Source organism: Halichoeres trimaculatus, unplaced genomic scaffold, assembly GCF_033239565.1.
Source record: "Halichoeres trimaculatus isolate MK-OKI-2021-1 unplaced genomic scaffold, fHalTri1.1 fHalTri1_scaffold_10, whole genome shotgun sequence".
Classification (NCBI taxonomy): Eukaryota; Metazoa; Chordata; class Actinopteri; order Labriformes; family Labridae; genus Halichoeres; species Halichoeres trimaculatus.
Genome location: NW_027437187.1, coordinates 30,827,489 through 30,843,560, shown reverse-complemented (window position 1 = coordinate 30,843,560; position 16,072 = coordinate 30,827,489). Strand labels below are relative to the sequence as shown.

Genomic DNA, 16,072 nt, shown 5'->3' with positions numbered 1-16,072 from the left:
TCTTGATCAAATGCCAGAAGAAGAGCAGCACTAGATTTTTGTTGTAGCACCACCCTCAGGACAAAAACTTATCTGCAGCTCTTTACCACTACAGAGTAAAACTGATAATAAAAACATAAAACAATGCAAAGAAAGATTTTTTTTTTCAATCACGTTCAAAATACCTTTTTTGATAAAGTTTCAGGAGTATAGGTAATTTTTGCCCACATCATCTTTTGGTGATATCACAACATTACACTCATTTAAGTGAGAAACAAAACAATGTATTTAAGTCAATAACACTGATAGCAAACAATAGAGAACTTATTAAACACCACTTAAAAACACAAATAATCAAAATTTCTGTACAATGACCAAGTTTAGTTATTATACTTATTAGGGTCTTACTTATTCCATGTAGCAAAGTGAATTAAAAAAATGCACACCAGGCAAAAGCTCAGGTCCTCAGCCCATTACATTGTGATTTCATGTTGTTCTAGGAAAGAATGTACTATTTATTGATATGAAATTTTAAGGACTACATGAGTCATTTCAACTTATTTTAAAGATTTCTTGTAGTATTGTTAGCAAGAGCTCATGTATAGTGGTGGCACTAATAATCACATTTTAGTCTATCTTATGGAACAATTTTGTTTTTCGAATGAGCATTTCCAACCCCCAAAACCCTGTTTCCTCATATGGGGACATAACTTGTAACTTTTGGACAGTACTCCTATTTTGTCGCTTAGGTTCACTTAAATGTCTTTTAGGTTTAGTTTCATACTTTTAGGTCCTACTGATCCAAAATGGAAAAAAATAAAAATACATAGACACAAACAACAAAAGCTTTTTTGTTTTTAAAAAAATCTGTCAAGTCATGATATAGAAATATTTGTTTTTAAGACAGTCAATATAAAAACTTGTGTTGTATCTTCTTGAATCCATAAACATTGTTAAAAAGAGAAGAAACTGAGTTCAGTTTCTCCCCAAGCCACAAACTGACAGAGCGATTGTTTTCTACACATTTATTCCTTTTTTTTATTTCCTACATCTACATTTTGCAAAAAGAACAGATAATTAAATACCAGTATTGAGAAAAAGCAAAAAAAAATCAATGTTTTTGTCCAAAGGATTTTTATTAGAAGACAGTTGACAGACGTTTAGACTCCTCGGGGCTGCTTGAAGTTCATGCCGACAGTGGGCTGCGTGACCTGCAGGTTGGACAGATTGCCGAAGTCCTGAGGGATGGAGAAAAAACACAACAGGTGTGAGAGCTGTGCACTACAATTTAGTGTAAAAACAGCTGATTTTAGAAAGACAGGTTAAAAGTGTATGAGAGCATCAGGGTCTGAGAGGAACAGATCGTCCTTCAAACACGGGAAAGGCTCTCGGTTTGATCTTCCTGCTTATCAATGACCTGACGATGAGGACACCATGATCACTTTCGAAACAGGATGGAGGAAAACAGAGAGACCATTGTATATTTCCATATGTGTATTTAAAGAGAAGACGCATTGGACAGCTCTCTTTTATCACCAGCTGTCACTTTTAAAGTAGCAGACCAGAGTTAGAGCAACACGTTTTACTCAAAGGTCCAAAGTCTCTAAGCAACACCAGTCTACATCAGTGACCAGCACAGCACAGCGGTCCTGTCACCAACTTTCAGAAATATGTTCAGATCTCCGCAGAGTTTCTGGCTCCTTACACAGCTGAAGAATCATTAGTGACAAACTCTGGGCTGATCAAAGTATAATCGCATCATTAAACATAATCTCACACTCAGAGCTTCAGTCTCCATCTCCTCCAAGAGTCACAGTCTCTGTTCTGTTCAGCTGTAATGAGGCAACAATCCATAGAAGCTACAGAAGCTGTAGTTTGAGGAGGAGGCGATCAAATATTCCCTCAGTGAATGTAGAAACCATATAAATTACCATATAAAAAACTTCTGTAATGTCAGCTGTGCATCTCAGTTATTACCATGCAGTGATGCCAGAAGTCTACAGAATGCAGCAACTGAAAAACTGAAAAACTTCTCTCATAAAGCTCAAAACGGAAATACCGTCGTGATTAAGAACATCCAATAAAGCTCAATTACAGAACTAATCTGACTGCTAATAAAGCCAAACGTCTGTTTTGTCATATCCAATCTCAGAATCTACCAGCATTATGAGTTGTTTAATGCCCCTGGAGACAGATTTCAACTCTTCAATGACAGCAGGCTGATATGAAAACAACTTCTAGGTCAAGACTTTCTTTATTGTCTAAGATGTAAATTACTAGCAGACACATGATTGGCCAATACGACTCAGACTTAAGATTCACTTCAAACAGGAACCTGAACACTTCTTACGATGAAATGCCAGACCCCCTGGTAACAGATTAGGAACTCTTCCATGGGTTTTCTGATGGAATTAAGACCATTTCTTACACTGTACTCTCGCCTGTTTTTATTAAGGATGTGCCAACCCAACTGTTTGAGTCCTGATACCAATACAAAGCTTTGACATCAGCCAATACTGATGCTGACATGTAAGCACAGGTTTGATGATAAAACAGAAAAGCATAGTACCAAGCTGAACGGATGTGTTCTGTGTATCGGCCCCTTGTCTTAACATCTGATCTATCTTTCTGAGTACGTACTGGACCAACAAAGACCAGGATCAAAGCATCCCTAGTTTTGGCACAACCACAGCTTTGTTTATCAGTAGAAAGCAGGAATTTAGTGTCAAGCACCATGCAGACAAATCTGATGACAGCGGTGCTGCATGTTTTTTAATGTTTCACAGTCAGGTGCCAAGGAGTCTGCACACATAGCAGTCAGATTAGCATTAAAGTGACAAACATACTGCACATAATAGGAAAACACAGCAGTCAGTTTCATTTCTGTATCAGTTGATGACAAATGACAGGATGGGGTGATTGAAGCTACTCAAGTGGAATCTTAGACATTGCAATTTAAGAATCCAGCAAAACAGTTTCCCCAAACCCAGGACTCACTTGCAGAGCTTTTGACTGAACATCCAGTAACTTATTGACTGTATTTAATAAGAGGGCCGGCTGTCTGATAAACCAAGGGAAGGACATTAATGTGACTCACCAGCAGCTTCAGCATCTCCTTGGTGTCGGGATCAACTTCAATCAGCTCCTGGTCCAGAGCGGACACCTGCACAGGAACAAACACACAAACGAGTTACAGATAAACCTGTTTACTCATCATGTCAGTCTATTAAATTGTTCCTCTTTCATTTAGTCCCTTTTATCTGATGGTATCACACAGACACACACACACTGCAACAGCACAACTGATTTCCAAACAGTCTCCTCAGATGTCAAACATGAGTTTGGTTTCTCCGTTCTATCTTGTCTTGATGTTGGGTTTCTACTAATCAAATATTATTATCAACGGGTCTAGACCTGTTAATGTTTTTGGAAAATGTCTTGAGATAACCTTTGTTATGATTTGGCACTATATAAATAAAGATTGATTAAGCTAAAAACAGACTGTACATAAATATGCATAGAGAAATAATTGTCTGAGAGGATCAGGGTCTGATAGGAACAGATCATCCTTCAAACACGGGAAAGGCTCTCAGCTCGATCTTCCTGCTTATCAATGACCTGACGATGAGGACGCCATGATCACTTTCGAAACAGGAGACAATGGCAGCTGTACTGAGGTTACTTGTGATTTGAGACAAAGTTTCTGGAGGATGCAAATCCAAAGACACAGGCGTTCACTCCAGTTGTTTCTTTTTTACTAACCCATGAAAAACAAAATCTATTAAAATCTACACCGTGTTTCAAATCAAACAAACTCCATCTTGCTTCATGTTTGACATGAAACCTCTAAGCAAACAAACACCAGCAAGCTCGCCTTCACTGCACAGTTTCTCCCAAAACAAAGGAGATCAAGCAGTAGAAATGTGGTGATGTGTTCACTGACCTCTGGCACGTAGTTATCCCTCCTCTCTCTTTCCTCCTCCTGCAGTTTGATGGAGATTCCTCTGACTGGACCCCTCTGGATCCTCTTCATCAGATGTGTCACATACCTGCAGAAAGGGCAAACAAAACATCAGGAACCAACTCAGATCATGTGAAATCAATGGGGTGTTTTCTGATCATTACTGGGCACTAACATTGTTAAATCTACACTATTGGCTGTAAATGTATGAGAGGATCAGGGTCTGATAGGAACAGATCATCCTTCAAACACGGGAAAGGCTCTCAGCTTGATCTACCTGCTTATCAATGATCTGACGATGAGGACGCCATGATCACTTTCGACACAGGACAGCAGACTCCAGTCAGCTAATGGGGGTAAACTCACCCAGCGATCTTGTTGCGGAGCTTCTTGCTGGGGATGATGGCGATCTCCTCGCACACCCTCTTGTTGGTGTGGAAGTCACTGCCCAGCCGGGTGTAGTATTTCTCGATGATGACCCTGGCGGCCTTTTTCACCGTCTTGGTCCTGACGCGTCCCTGCAGGCAGAAGACAAATCACAACTTAAATTTTTTGATTAAGGAAAAATAAGAAGCAATTGTTTACATCTCAGAAATAAGTTTGTTTGAGAGGATCAGGGTCTGATAGGAACAGATCGTCCTTCAAACACGGGAAAGGCTCTCAGCTCGATCTACCTGCTTATCAATGACCTGACGATGAGGACGCCATGATCACTTTCGAAACAGGATATGATTATGGACTTGTGTAGGTTAAATGTAGATCATGTTAACTTGTGACAAATGAGGTAAATATAAATGTCTTAAATGGAGTTTTCCTAAACCTTAATTCAATCAAAAGAATAGATTTTGAATCAACATTGTGCAATAATAACAAAACTTTATCATTTTCTCATTAATACACCAATGGATATAAACAGATGCATGGTGGCTACACATTTGATAATTGTGCTATACATTGCAGTGAAAAGGTTTCACTGGCAACAAACAATTCCTGAAAAACATTTTAAAAAGAACACCTGCTTGGTAGGTTATCGGTTTTAACAGTCTTATCTTCGCTGCCCTGGTGAATTGAAGGGCTAAACCCCTCAAAAGCAGCATTTCAGGATGCCTTTACCACATACATGCTAACTGCCGGCTTAGCCTCTAAAGCTAAATTAAAAAAACGGGATATTCGTTGTAATTATTAAAAATATATTCGTGGAATTCACCCACAAAGGACAGTGAAGTGACTCTGCATTAATATCAAATTTGAGAATTAAGATCTAAATGACAGAAGCTGCAAATTCAGCCTGTTTTACAGCTTCACCCCGCCTTCTATGTTAGCATACCTTCTCCGTTACTTCACTGCAAATAAATCACTCCAAAGGAAGCATCGATCGCTAATACAAGGACTACTGTTAAGTATTAAAGCTCCGGTTTCAACTGATGGTAAAATCGAGTGATATAACATGTTAGAAAAGCAGGATTAGTTCGGATAGCTGAGATAGACATGTAAAATTTACCCACCATGTTGGATCGGCCTGGTAGAAGAGGACAGGCTCACTTCCGGTGGAAGTTTAATAGCACAGGCGGAAGTCGGAACAAAAAGAGCCTTTTGCGACTGCGCGCTCTGCAGGCGGTAGCCGGGAACTACAAAAACAAACCGCTTAAAAAGCCATTGCTGAAAACCGTTAAAAGCAGTTTTTAGACTTATCGGACTCACCAGTCAACCGTTAGGATCCATGATACTTATCCTGTTGTAGCTAATACATATATTAAACCTTACCCCTGTTTAACACCTATTTTTCACTAATCGACTGAATTTGACTGTGTATGTCTTGAACACCTGACAGTTTCTCCATGAGCGTTTCTTGAGAGGAAAAAAAAAAACAGACCTGAACACATTTATTGCAGATTTATTGCAGAAATACATTTCCAGTGATTTTTATTGTTCGACAGCAAACATTTGTGTGTTCAGAGGTTTAACAGACTTCAGCATTTGATGGTTTTAAGACTAAAAAGTAGGAATATCAAACGACATTCATAGATTTACAGTCATTACAGCAGAGTGAGTCACAGAGCAGAAACTGTTTCAGTTTTCTGCCCTCGATGGATTTTGAGGGAAATCCCATAATTCCCCTCAAAGCCGCTTACATAACAGTTCCTTAATACCTCTACAAATACAAGGTTTTTGGTCAACGCTGACATAAATGAAACTAGCGATTAAAGATCTGCAAAAACATCAAAATATAGAGTAACTTTAAAGATTATTTCGCACCTGGTTGATGAATTAACATTCAGAGACTCTGTCGTCCTGACTGAGATAAATGACTTTTGGAAACTTTACAAATAATCTGTTTGACTACATTCATGTGGACTGATTTAATGTAAAACAGGATCTGTATCACTGACAGCAGAAGTGATTTTAAGCGTTAACAGTATTTACTTTATACAGTATAAGTATAGAATAGATTTATATCAACTACAGCAGCTTAATCAGTAGTTTTTAATTTTTGTGTATCAAGCATTTTTGGGAACATCTTCTGTCTAGCTTAGCATAAATACTGGAAAAATAGGGAAACTGCTAGCCTAGCTTCAATAAAAGTAAAAAATACAGCAAATGGTGAATTGAAGCAGTGCACATTTAACACTAAAGAATGTTTTACATTCTGGTTGGAGAAAAGATTAACCTGTTTCACACCTACATTTCACTGTACTGGTGCACAAATATAAAAGTCACATCCATCTTCAACAGTTTTCAAATAGAGGGTATGTACTTGGCGTCACACACCCAGTGGCAGAAAAAGGTTTGACCTTCTTAGCGCAACATTATTCAAGGAATTCGATTCAAATCAGGTTTTTGTTCCTTATTACATTATCTTATCTGACTGCTCTACCTCTTTTTACTTGTTTCTATTCTCCAATGCTGTCTCTTTCATCAACTTTAATTGTTGTTTGATGCTTCTGTTGTCTGCAATTCTTTACTGCTGTGATTTAAGAATTTGCAAGATCCTGAAAGACTTCCATTAAAATCTGAGAAAACTTTGTCAACACTTGGAAAACTTACGTCTCTATTTCTTTCTCAGCAAGATCCTAAGAGACCTTCAAGAGATCCTGCAAAAGTTTCGCAAATTCCAAGGAAACTTCACTGAACACTAGGAAAGTTTAGCAAGATCTTAAAACACTTTAGTGAGATCCTGTGAATTTTTTTTCTGCAAAATCTCAGGAAACGTGTGAAATCATGGAAAACTTGCCCAGAAACCCAACCCCAGGATAGCCAGAGAAGCTCTGGGAGGTACTGAGAAACTTTTTTGGAACCATGTCAAACTTTTGCAAGAATTTGAAAACTTTTGCAAGATCTGAAAAAACACATTAGTGAGATTCGGTATAGTTTTTGCAAGGTCTTGGCAAACCTTCAGAAGATATAAAGAAACTGTATGACTTTATTTGCTGTGTTTTATGATTTATTGCTCTCCTTTCATCAAACACTCATGCCTTAATTCCTTTATATGCATCTAATTATGTCAAAATCTTTCATTATTATTATTATTATTATTATTATTATTATTATTATTATTATTATTATTAATATTATTCACTCTGGGTGGGAATGATACCTCAGTCTCTACCCTCTACATGTTCTTCTGTGTCTTTGACCACATCAGCAATAATACTTGTTAGAATAATAACACCACACGTTTGATTGTTTAAAATTGTGTCTTATCCACATAAGCATGCAGAAAACTCCTATAAGGCATTTAAAATGTGCTATTATCTAAAAGGACTGTGTTTGATAATCAAGCAGGCTTTTTTTCTGCAACATGTGGTGTGTTAAGTGTGTCTGTGCGTTTGTGATGTGATCATTTCATTTGCCCCATGTTTGCTTTAGTGTCTAGATTTAATAAAAGAAGCCCTGACCTGTATTTTTCTTATATATAGTCTTTGATCAATTTTTGAGACTCATCAGGAATATAATCAGGTCACATCAGTACCTTCTTTTAAATGCTTTTTTTTAATCAATTTCTTTTTCATTAAAAACATTTTTTTAATTTCCTTTTTAAGACAGATTCTGATTTATTTGAAAATATCCTAGTGTTGTTTTGTGCACAGCAGCTGAAAAAATAATAGTATTTGTGCCTTTTTGTAGTCAATTTGTAATTTTGACATAACAGCATCAAAACATAGCAAATGCAGCTCTTCTTGAAAAAAAAAAATAATCTATGCAAAAAACTGATGTTTTTCAAGTGTTATAGTGTTTTCGAGGTGAGAAAGCTCCTTCTTCCGAGGAGATGACGTAATAAACCTGTGATCTCACTATCTAGATGACTGCTCTAAAACAAAATGCCGTCAGCGGCCGCATTCAAGTGTGTAATAGCCTGAAATAGAAATGTGCAGCGGTGTGAACAGCAGGAGCAGGTTTGTGCAGGAGAACAGGGTAAAAGTCTTAAAGGGAAACACACACTGTCGTCTAAAAATGTCATATTCCTGACTGAGCTCTCTGTAACGGCTGGTGTTGTAAAGTAAAACATGAGATCAGAAAGTAAAGTGCTCTTTAGTAGAAACTATGGCCTTCCTTTCCTGTCAAAGAGACACAACAGTCGCCTGCTGGTTGTGAAAAAGTGCAAATAAGGATCCTGTAAAGTTGCATATCGTCCTTGGTGTGAACTATTTGACATTTAGCCTGGAGTTTGACTTCTTTTTAAGTGTGTTGTGGTATAGGCAGAGGCACCAGCACGTCCACGTAGTTGACAGGGAACAATCCTGATTGGCTGCCGAGCGCGCCCTCGTACCAGTTAGCGTCAACCTGGTTGGTGAGGATGATGATGTCGCCCTCGTTGAAGTCTAGCTCGCCGTCCTGGTTTGGATGGAAGGAGTACATCGCGCGACAACACGGTTGATCCAGGACCATCTTAGAGTCAGCTGGGTGAGAAACAGCAAGAGGGACAGAGAGAAGGGAAAGTTAAAGGAGGATTTGATTTTGTTTTTTGACAAACTTAACTCAAAAACTGAAGGGGTAATTCCAAGACAGTCTTTGATACCATGCTCTTCTGTAGAGAAGCTATAAGAAATTTTCCAGATTTAAAACTATGGTTACTTTTAAACCTCAATTTTTTTCCTCTGGTGAAAGTGGAAATACTGGTTAAAAGCACCTCAGTTCAAACATAAATCTCCTTTTTGCTTTTGGAACTCAAACTTTTCTTACCATAACAGGAGATGGGGCTGCCAGGTCTGGACGATAACACTGTGAACTCATCTGCTGTCACAGAAAGGAGGGTAAAGAAATACAGAAAATAAATATCTCATATGATCACATCTTATATTCAAAAAGTATTAAGGTGATATCATTTTCAACAGTGCCAACCTGAAGAAACTGTGGATGTGAGGGATGGCTGGTGGTAAAATCCAATACTGCCATTGTGCTCACTCCTGATCCGGATCTTTTTGGGCCTGAACCGTCGCTGTGGTCTGTTGGACGCAGCTGTCAATCTGTCATCAAATAAATACAACAATGTTTAAAGCTCAGGAAACAGCATATAACCTGCAGCCAGGTGGGAACCTGTAGTGGCACACCAACTAAGCTGCAAGCCCAAAAGATAAAATACTCTCCTGTCTGCTTCACTGTGTATCTGCGTCGTTTGCATTTTCAATTATGTTATTTGTGTCCCATCTGTCATGGATTACCTCTGTGACAGGTGTTAAATGTGATCTCACCTCGCCTGTAGATTGTTGTGATAACCGAGCAGGATGCGGTGGGAGTTGCGGTGAAAGTCCAAAAGTTCAGTGACCAGAGCAGCCAGAGGATTGAGCTGATCCACCTGCAGGAGCAAACAGAGGAGTCTGATTACCCTCAGTTTTAAATCCAAACTCTCACAGGAGCAAGAGATCAAACTACACGGCAATGTTCAAAAAATCTGGTAAAAAAGCCACCACAGATGCAGTTTTGTGCCCAAAAACAGAAACGATTTCATTAATTTTCTGTAGCTGAGGAAAGGTTAAAGCTCAGACTGACATCGCTCTGCAGCAGGATGAACATGCTCCTCTCTGCCTGCTCTTTAGAGGAGCTGAACTTGTCCCAAGCCTGCCGCAGCTCCTCTGCCGGGACTTTTCCCCTCCGTCTCCTCTTATAGTCAAAGTCAAGCCGGCGACCGTTTAGCTTCTTCAGCTGGAACTGAGAACAAAGATCAGAGTCATGAACAAGGATGTTTAACATTTCACAGTTAGAAGATTTGTCTCAGCAGGAACATAGAGGGGAGACATTTGAGGTTGATTCTGTAAATCTGCAAGATTCAAAAACATTTTCAAGGTCTCTGGGATCTCTTCAACATGCAAAAAATGTGTTTGAGCCCTTAAACACTTTTAAAAGATCCTGGAATTTTGTTTTCAAGATCTAGAGAAACTTTCACAAGCTGACAAGACAAACTTTTGCAAGACATCAGGAAACCCACTTGGAAGATTCAAGAACTTTTTTGGAACCAAAGAAAACCTTTCAACAATTTGGAAAAAACAGGAAGTCCTGAACAACCAAGTAAGATCCTGAGAAACTTTTTTAAGAATTTCAAAACTTATGTGAGATCCTGAGAAAATTTTGCAAGATCTCAGATACTTGGAGAGTTTTTAAAGAAGTCTAAGAACCTATATCCTGCAAAAAAAACTTCTCTATTTCTTAGAAATAATGTGCGAACCTTGGATCTTGCCAAGAGCTACAGGGATCTTAAAAAGATTCAAAAACCTTTTCGCAAGATCCTGATAAAATTCTGTCAAAGCTGGTAAGATTTATAGAAGATTGTGAGTAACTGTTTTCAAGATTTATGGAAAATGACTGAGAATGAGAAAAAAATGTGTGTAAGAGCTCAAGAAACCTTTGGCTACATCACTAGAAACAGCAAGATCTTATGAGAAGATTGCAAGATGTAAGGAAACCCAAACTCAAGATCCTTATTAGCTCTTTGACATACTGAAGAAGAGTGCAAAAACATTCACAAGATCCTTAGATATCCAGTAAACTCGAGCAAGATCCTGGAAAACTGTTTAAGATGTAGACTGTATTCTGCAAGACAACAATAAACGTTTGCAAAACTCTGAGAATTTTTGTCCAATCCAGAAAACTCTTTAAAAGATCCTAAGAAATTTGTAAGATCTTAAAAAAAATATTTGCAAAACGTGAGGAAACCCAAAATTTTGAGAAGCTCTTAAGGTACTGAAAACTTTGAGATTAAGTAAAACTTTCACAAGAATTTGTTAAGTTTTCCTCAGACATCCTGCATACATTGGGGACTTTCACAAAGAAATCCAAAACTTTTGCAAATTCCTGAGAAGCTTTGGTGAGACCCTGAGTTTAGTCATTCATGAAAATATTTGTATCAGATCACAGGCACTTAGGCGACCAAACAGTGACCTCTGTGCACAGCCAGCTGCAGATTGAGAAAGATCTTTATCGCAGTTAGTTTTTTATCTGACATGTGAATCATCTATGGGTATGTGTGTGGGAACAGACTCATAGAAACATTTTTAAACTGCAGAGGAGTGAGCTGCTGCCTAACCTGGTGTATTTGATATGAAGCTACAGGGAGATATCTCTATCTGCCTCACCCTGATCTCCTTCAGCTCCGTGTTGTGCAGCTCCTGCAGCGGGTCGATGAAGGAGCGTTTGACATTGACGTCCATGGTGTCCCGGGCCTGAGCAACCTCCTGCAGAGCATCACCCACACCACACAGAGCGCCACCTGCGGGGGGAAGCAACCAAGGAACCAAAGACAGACAAAAAAAACATTTTCTTTTGTTCCTCTTACAGATTTCTGTTGGGTAAAGAAAAATGATCCATTAATGCTCCACTCAGAATTACTGTGAAAACAAATGTTGTACCAAAATCTGTGGATGCTCCAAGCTCCTGTCCGTACAAGCTCATACATTCTCCCAGAATGCCCTCAGTCTGTGGGTAACCCACCGACCTGGCCTGTCCTCGGATTCTGGACATGGTGTTGAGCATGCTCAGCTTGGCTCTGTATGCTGCAGAGACACAAACACATGTACCAGCAGCCTTTAGTAGCACAGAGGGTTTTATAGAGCTTGACAATTCTAGTTATTAGTTTAATATTTTGAGAATTTTTCAAGTATTTCATTATCATCTTTAGAAACCAGGTCATAAATTAAAGACACTTATATTGTGATGAAGTATTGTGCAGACAGTTTTTCATTAATGGTTATATATTTAGTGGACATGACTTTAATCATTCTGTGTTGAGTGACAGTGTTTTTTCTTCTTTTTTTTCAGTACCTGGGTTTGGCTGAAGAAATTCTGTAGTTTTGGAGAGCAGCTCGACCAGCAGAGAGTTTATAACCATGACACTCTGACAGATACACAGACAGAACACAGTCAGGTCTGAACACATGCAGGTGTCTGTGAGGTATTTATGACTGTCCGTGTATTTTAAATGTTTACCTTCTCCATCTTCAGGAAGTCTTCATCCATTTTTGTCCCTTCAGCTCCCATCAGCCTCTCATTCAGCAGCTGCAGGTGAAAATTATCATAAAGGCATTAATCCTTGATAGTGTGATGTTGCATTTAGTTACTAGTTATTTGTGTTAAATAAAAGGTAAATATATACACAGCTTTCAGTGCATTTGTTTATTTCTTTGTGGTATTTCTAAAGCTATTGAAGGATGTAGTTAGGAGTATCTAGGTGGGAGTAGTACTGCAGCAAGTAAACAACAACAGCACTGTGCTAACATCAGATGGCCTGCAAGTAAACACAAGTCTGCAGATGACAGCATAGATCACGTCTTAACTTGTCTGGTAGTGATTTTCAGATGTGATGGATTCACATCAATCTGATGGATTAAAAATGTTGTTATGGATGTGAACTGCAGGCCTCGTGCCGCAGTAAACACAAAGAGGACAGACTGAACTGAATATTCAGCCGACATTAATCCCACCCCCTGAATACAGTAACAAACACGGATCGGATCTAAATCCGGCCCGGTTTGTCCCCTTTACCTGGCTGGCTTTATGCAGCTGCTTCTTCATCCCGGACACAGACATCTTCACACGCACACACAAACACCTGCCGACCGCAATCAGAGGTAGCACCTCCGGGAAGTGAAACGCTCCATCCCGTCCGAGATGCTCCGTCCCCCGCAGAGATCAGCGAGCCGCTCCGCCCCCCAGGCTGCTGCTCCGGGACTCAGTTAACCCTGATTTACACCGAGTTTACACGCAGAGGCGAGTCCGGACTGTGAGGCCTCCCGCACTTTTTGCTCTGTGGTTAAAAGCTAAATTTCCACGTTTTATTTATCTTTAAAACAGTTCTAAACATATTAATTTTTAGCTATCTTATCCAATTTTTAAAATTCTGATTTTATTTTTTTCCTGGCATGGCAGCGATAGGCTTTCGTAATTTTGAATAATCTAATAGTAGTAGCTACTATCATTCAGTAACAGCAATTTGTATGTTTCCCCTACAACTGTCACAGCAAAATGCTACAAATCCGGTTTTATTCTCATCAAATTTTAACGACTTATTACTTAAAACTTTCTAGTTCCTCGTAGTTCAAAGCGTAATAATAATTAACTTCATAATGTGTAATGTAATGACGTTGATTTTTTATAAACCGTTACATTTTCTAGTCTTAACTATTTTACTTTGCAGCACTACATTTCCCATGAGCAGTAGCACCAACCGTCCGTCACATGACTACAACTCAACGTCAACATGACTGCCACTATCTCCAGCAAACATTTTAACAACTTACAGCTTCTCTTAAAGGTATTACTGAACCCAATTCTGTGAAACTTAATATGTTTTAACTTTTTCTTTTTTATGATGTGGTAGTAACGCCAGTGCTGTTAGAAATGACGAGAAATATGTCATTTGCGTGCTAGCTATCATTAGCCAGCTAATGTCAGTGTCTCTTCAGTGCTATTAGAGAGGATGGATCTTTCTTAATACTTCATTTTCCCTGTTGTTTTTGTCAGTAAAACTGTTGTTGTCATTTTCTGCATCTTAAATATTTTTCTTTCTTTTTTCATTTTGTGCTGTCATTACTAACAGTGTTGCTGACATGTTTCCTCAGGCTCCGTCTAAAGATGCAGTGAGAGATGTTTGTATTCAGAGTCACAGAGGTCCAAGCCGGCGACTCACAGAGACTACAGCAACCACACTCAGCATCCCTGCACCTCAAGCAGCTCAGGTAACACGCACACACACACTCTACACACACAGGTAGCTGCATACAGATGCCCTATCATACAACAAACACACCTGAAACGTCTGTGTGCTGTCCCTGCAGCTGGTTCAGTCACTCCATGTTCTGTCTCATCACGTCCTCTTCTACAACCTGAGCTCACCAGAGCAGATCCTTGCTCTTTTTCCTGAATCCTTTCACTCCAGTCTGAAGAACCTGATCACGAAGATCCTGCTGGAAAACAGGTTAGCATGAGGGAGGTTTTTATGGCGAAGAAAACATTCAATGTTAAAGCGGGGAACAGCTTAACTCTGCTTTAATGTTCAACTTCTGGATCATAATTTATTGAGAAACTGAATGTTCTGTTTTTTAAAGTTCTGTTCACCTTTAAACAAAATGGGAGTTCAGAACTTAACATTGTTGTTGAGTTTCACTTAAATTCATGTCTAATTCTAGATTTGATCTGACAGGAAGTTTCACACATGCACAATTAAGCAAAATAAAAGTTCTTCTTCCTATTAGTTGGCTAAATTATGATGTCACCACAAACTGTTATGACTTAACATCTCTGTCTGATGTTTTTCAGTGGGGCGTGGAGGACAGAAGCTCTTAGTAATCAGAGTGAGTCCAACCTACAATTTTTGGTCTACATATACTTCATTTAATTTACCGTTCTGTGTATCTTTAAGACTCTAATCCGTGTGTGCCTGTGTTTGTGTTCAGTCTCTCTCCCTCAGTTAAAAGAGTTAGACTGGAGAGTTGACGTGGTGACTGGCTCAGACTCAGTCAGTCGCATGTCTGTCCCGACCTGCCTGGTTCAGCTCAAGGTGAGCACCAAGCAGAACTTAAATACTTCTAAGTTTGTTGTCTTGAGAGTAGTGTCTGTAGATTCAAGCATGATGTTCCTGTAGTAAATTATAGTCATGGTGAAGTCACAGGTTACTGTCACATTTGCATTTTCAGATTGAGGATCCATCAGCTGGTGGTGACTCAGTTTCAGCGGTGACAGTGGAGCTAAGTCGAGAGTCTCTGGACACCATATTGGATGGACTGGGACGAATCAGAGACCAGCTCTCTGTGGTTGCTGGGAAATAAGGACAGCTGTATACGGATGTTTTGAAAGACTGGTGCTTTAACACCCACTGGCCTCTGTGATTGTCATGTTCAAAGAGAAAGTGTTATGCTTTCTCATATTTCAACATGATATCAAGTAACAAACCTGAATGTTCATACTAAATGTGTGCTGATTTTCAGACTGCACCATATTCATATTGTGTAGAAATGCCTGAAATGATGAGACCATCACACAAGAATCTCCTTACTGATTCATTAAATGTTGGAGGGATGGACCTCAAAACCAAGTTCTGCGTTCATAACTGTGCCCCACAACAGGCCTTTAGAGGACTGGCCAGTCAGAAGAAAGGGGTTTTGTGGCATCTTAAAGAGCCAGCATCTAAAAAAAGTGTCTCAGTCAAAGGCAGTTACCCCTCTTAAAGTGATTTCATCACCAAGCCTTATATTCATTGCTATTTTAATACACCTGTCAGCTTGTATGAAAGATACAATGTATGATTGATGGCTCTCACCTGCAATTAGGTTTCAGAAGGAACTTGCAGATTTACCTTTTCTATCTGTTTCAATATAAACCATTTGTTAAAGCTAAAAAATTGAAGAAAGAAAAACTTTGCATTTCTTTGTGTTATGGCTATATTGTTTTTTAAGACCCAGGAACTATTCATATGTCTCTGTTTCATGGGTGTTTGACATCTGTATAATATAAATAAATGTCCAACCATAAGGTACTTTTCAAAATCTCAAGTCAGATATTTTGTATGTATTTTTCTGAACATTTTTGTCATTATCCTGCATATTTAAAGTTACAGAATGCAACATATGATGAAACATTAGGAAAGTTTCCAGGAGTTTAATGCATATGTGAATATAACTACCATCGCAGACTTGCTTCATATGA

General features: G+C 38.9%; 3 protein-coding genes and 4 non-coding genes across 8 annotated transcripts; 1 reads left to right on the top strand and 6 right to left on the bottom strand.

Annotated features, from left to right (window-relative positions):
- Positions 1-1,096: 1,096 nt before the first annotated feature.
- LOC141797094 (small ribosomal subunit protein eS17) lies at positions 1,097-5,532 on the bottom strand. Its single transcript, XM_074678506.1, has 5 exons — positions 5,446-5,532; positions 4,307-4,458; positions 3,923-4,028; positions 3,077-3,142; positions 1,097-1,217 (listed from the first exon to the last, which is right to left on the bottom strand). The coding sequence occupies exons 1-5, from the start codon at positions 5,446-5,448 to the stop codon at positions 1,140-1,142; spliced, it is 405 nt and encodes a 134-aa protein (XP_074534607.1). The 5' UTR covers positions 5,449-5,532; the 3' UTR covers positions 1,097-1,139.
- LOC141797265 (small nucleolar RNA SNORA71) lies at positions 1,309-1,434 on the bottom strand. The gene has a single exon (XR_012599009.1). It is a non-coding gene; the product is annotated as a small nucleolar RNA SNORA71 (small nucleolar RNA).
- LOC141797266 (small nucleolar RNA SNORA71) lies at positions 3,510-3,635 on the bottom strand. Its single transcript, XR_012599010.1, has one exon. It is a non-coding gene; the product is annotated as a small nucleolar RNA SNORA71 (small nucleolar RNA).
- On the bottom strand, positions 4,145-4,270 carry LOC141797268 (small nucleolar RNA SNORA71). The gene has a single exon (XR_012599012.1). It is a non-coding gene; the product is annotated as a small nucleolar RNA SNORA71 (small nucleolar RNA).
- LOC141797269 (small nucleolar RNA SNORA71) lies at positions 4,542-4,667 on the bottom strand. The gene has a single exon (XR_012599013.1). It is a non-coding gene; the product is annotated as a small nucleolar RNA SNORA71 (small nucleolar RNA).
- Positions 5,533-7,911: 2,379 nt separating the features above from the next.
- Positions 7,912-13,281, bottom strand: sh3gl3b (SH3-domain GRB2-like 3b). 2 transcript variants are annotated; one of them, XM_074676950.1, is made up of 10 exons: positions 12,914-13,281; positions 12,359-12,427; positions 12,194-12,266; positions 11,782-11,925; positions 11,509-11,642; positions 9,929-10,087; positions 9,631-9,734; positions 9,281-9,405; positions 9,122-9,175; positions 7,912-8,838 (listed from the first exon to the last, which is right to left on the bottom strand). In XM_074676950.1, exons 1-10 carry the CDS (start codon positions 12,956-12,958, stop codon positions 8,618-8,620), a joined length of 1,128 nt encoding a protein of 375 aa, XP_074533051.1. In that variant the 5' UTR covers positions 12,959-13,281; the 3' UTR covers positions 7,912-8,617. The 2 variants fall into 2 exon arrangements, with proteins under 2 accessions (XP_074533051.1, XP_074533052.1); XM_074676951.1 differs by having other exon boundaries at positions 9,122-9,172; positions 12,914-13,273.
- A 297-nt stretch (positions 13,282-13,578) lies between these two features.
- Positions 13,579-15,915, top strand: commd9 (COMM domain containing 9). Its single transcript, XM_074676952.1, is given in 7 exon segments — positions 13,579-13,615; positions 13,618-13,682; positions 13,990-14,106; positions 14,206-14,345; positions 14,687-14,721; positions 14,824-14,927; positions 15,064-15,915. Coding segments are annotated over 7 exon segments (630 nt in total). The 3' UTR covers positions 15,196-15,915.
- The last annotated feature ends 157 nt before the right edge of the window (positions 15,916-16,072 follow it).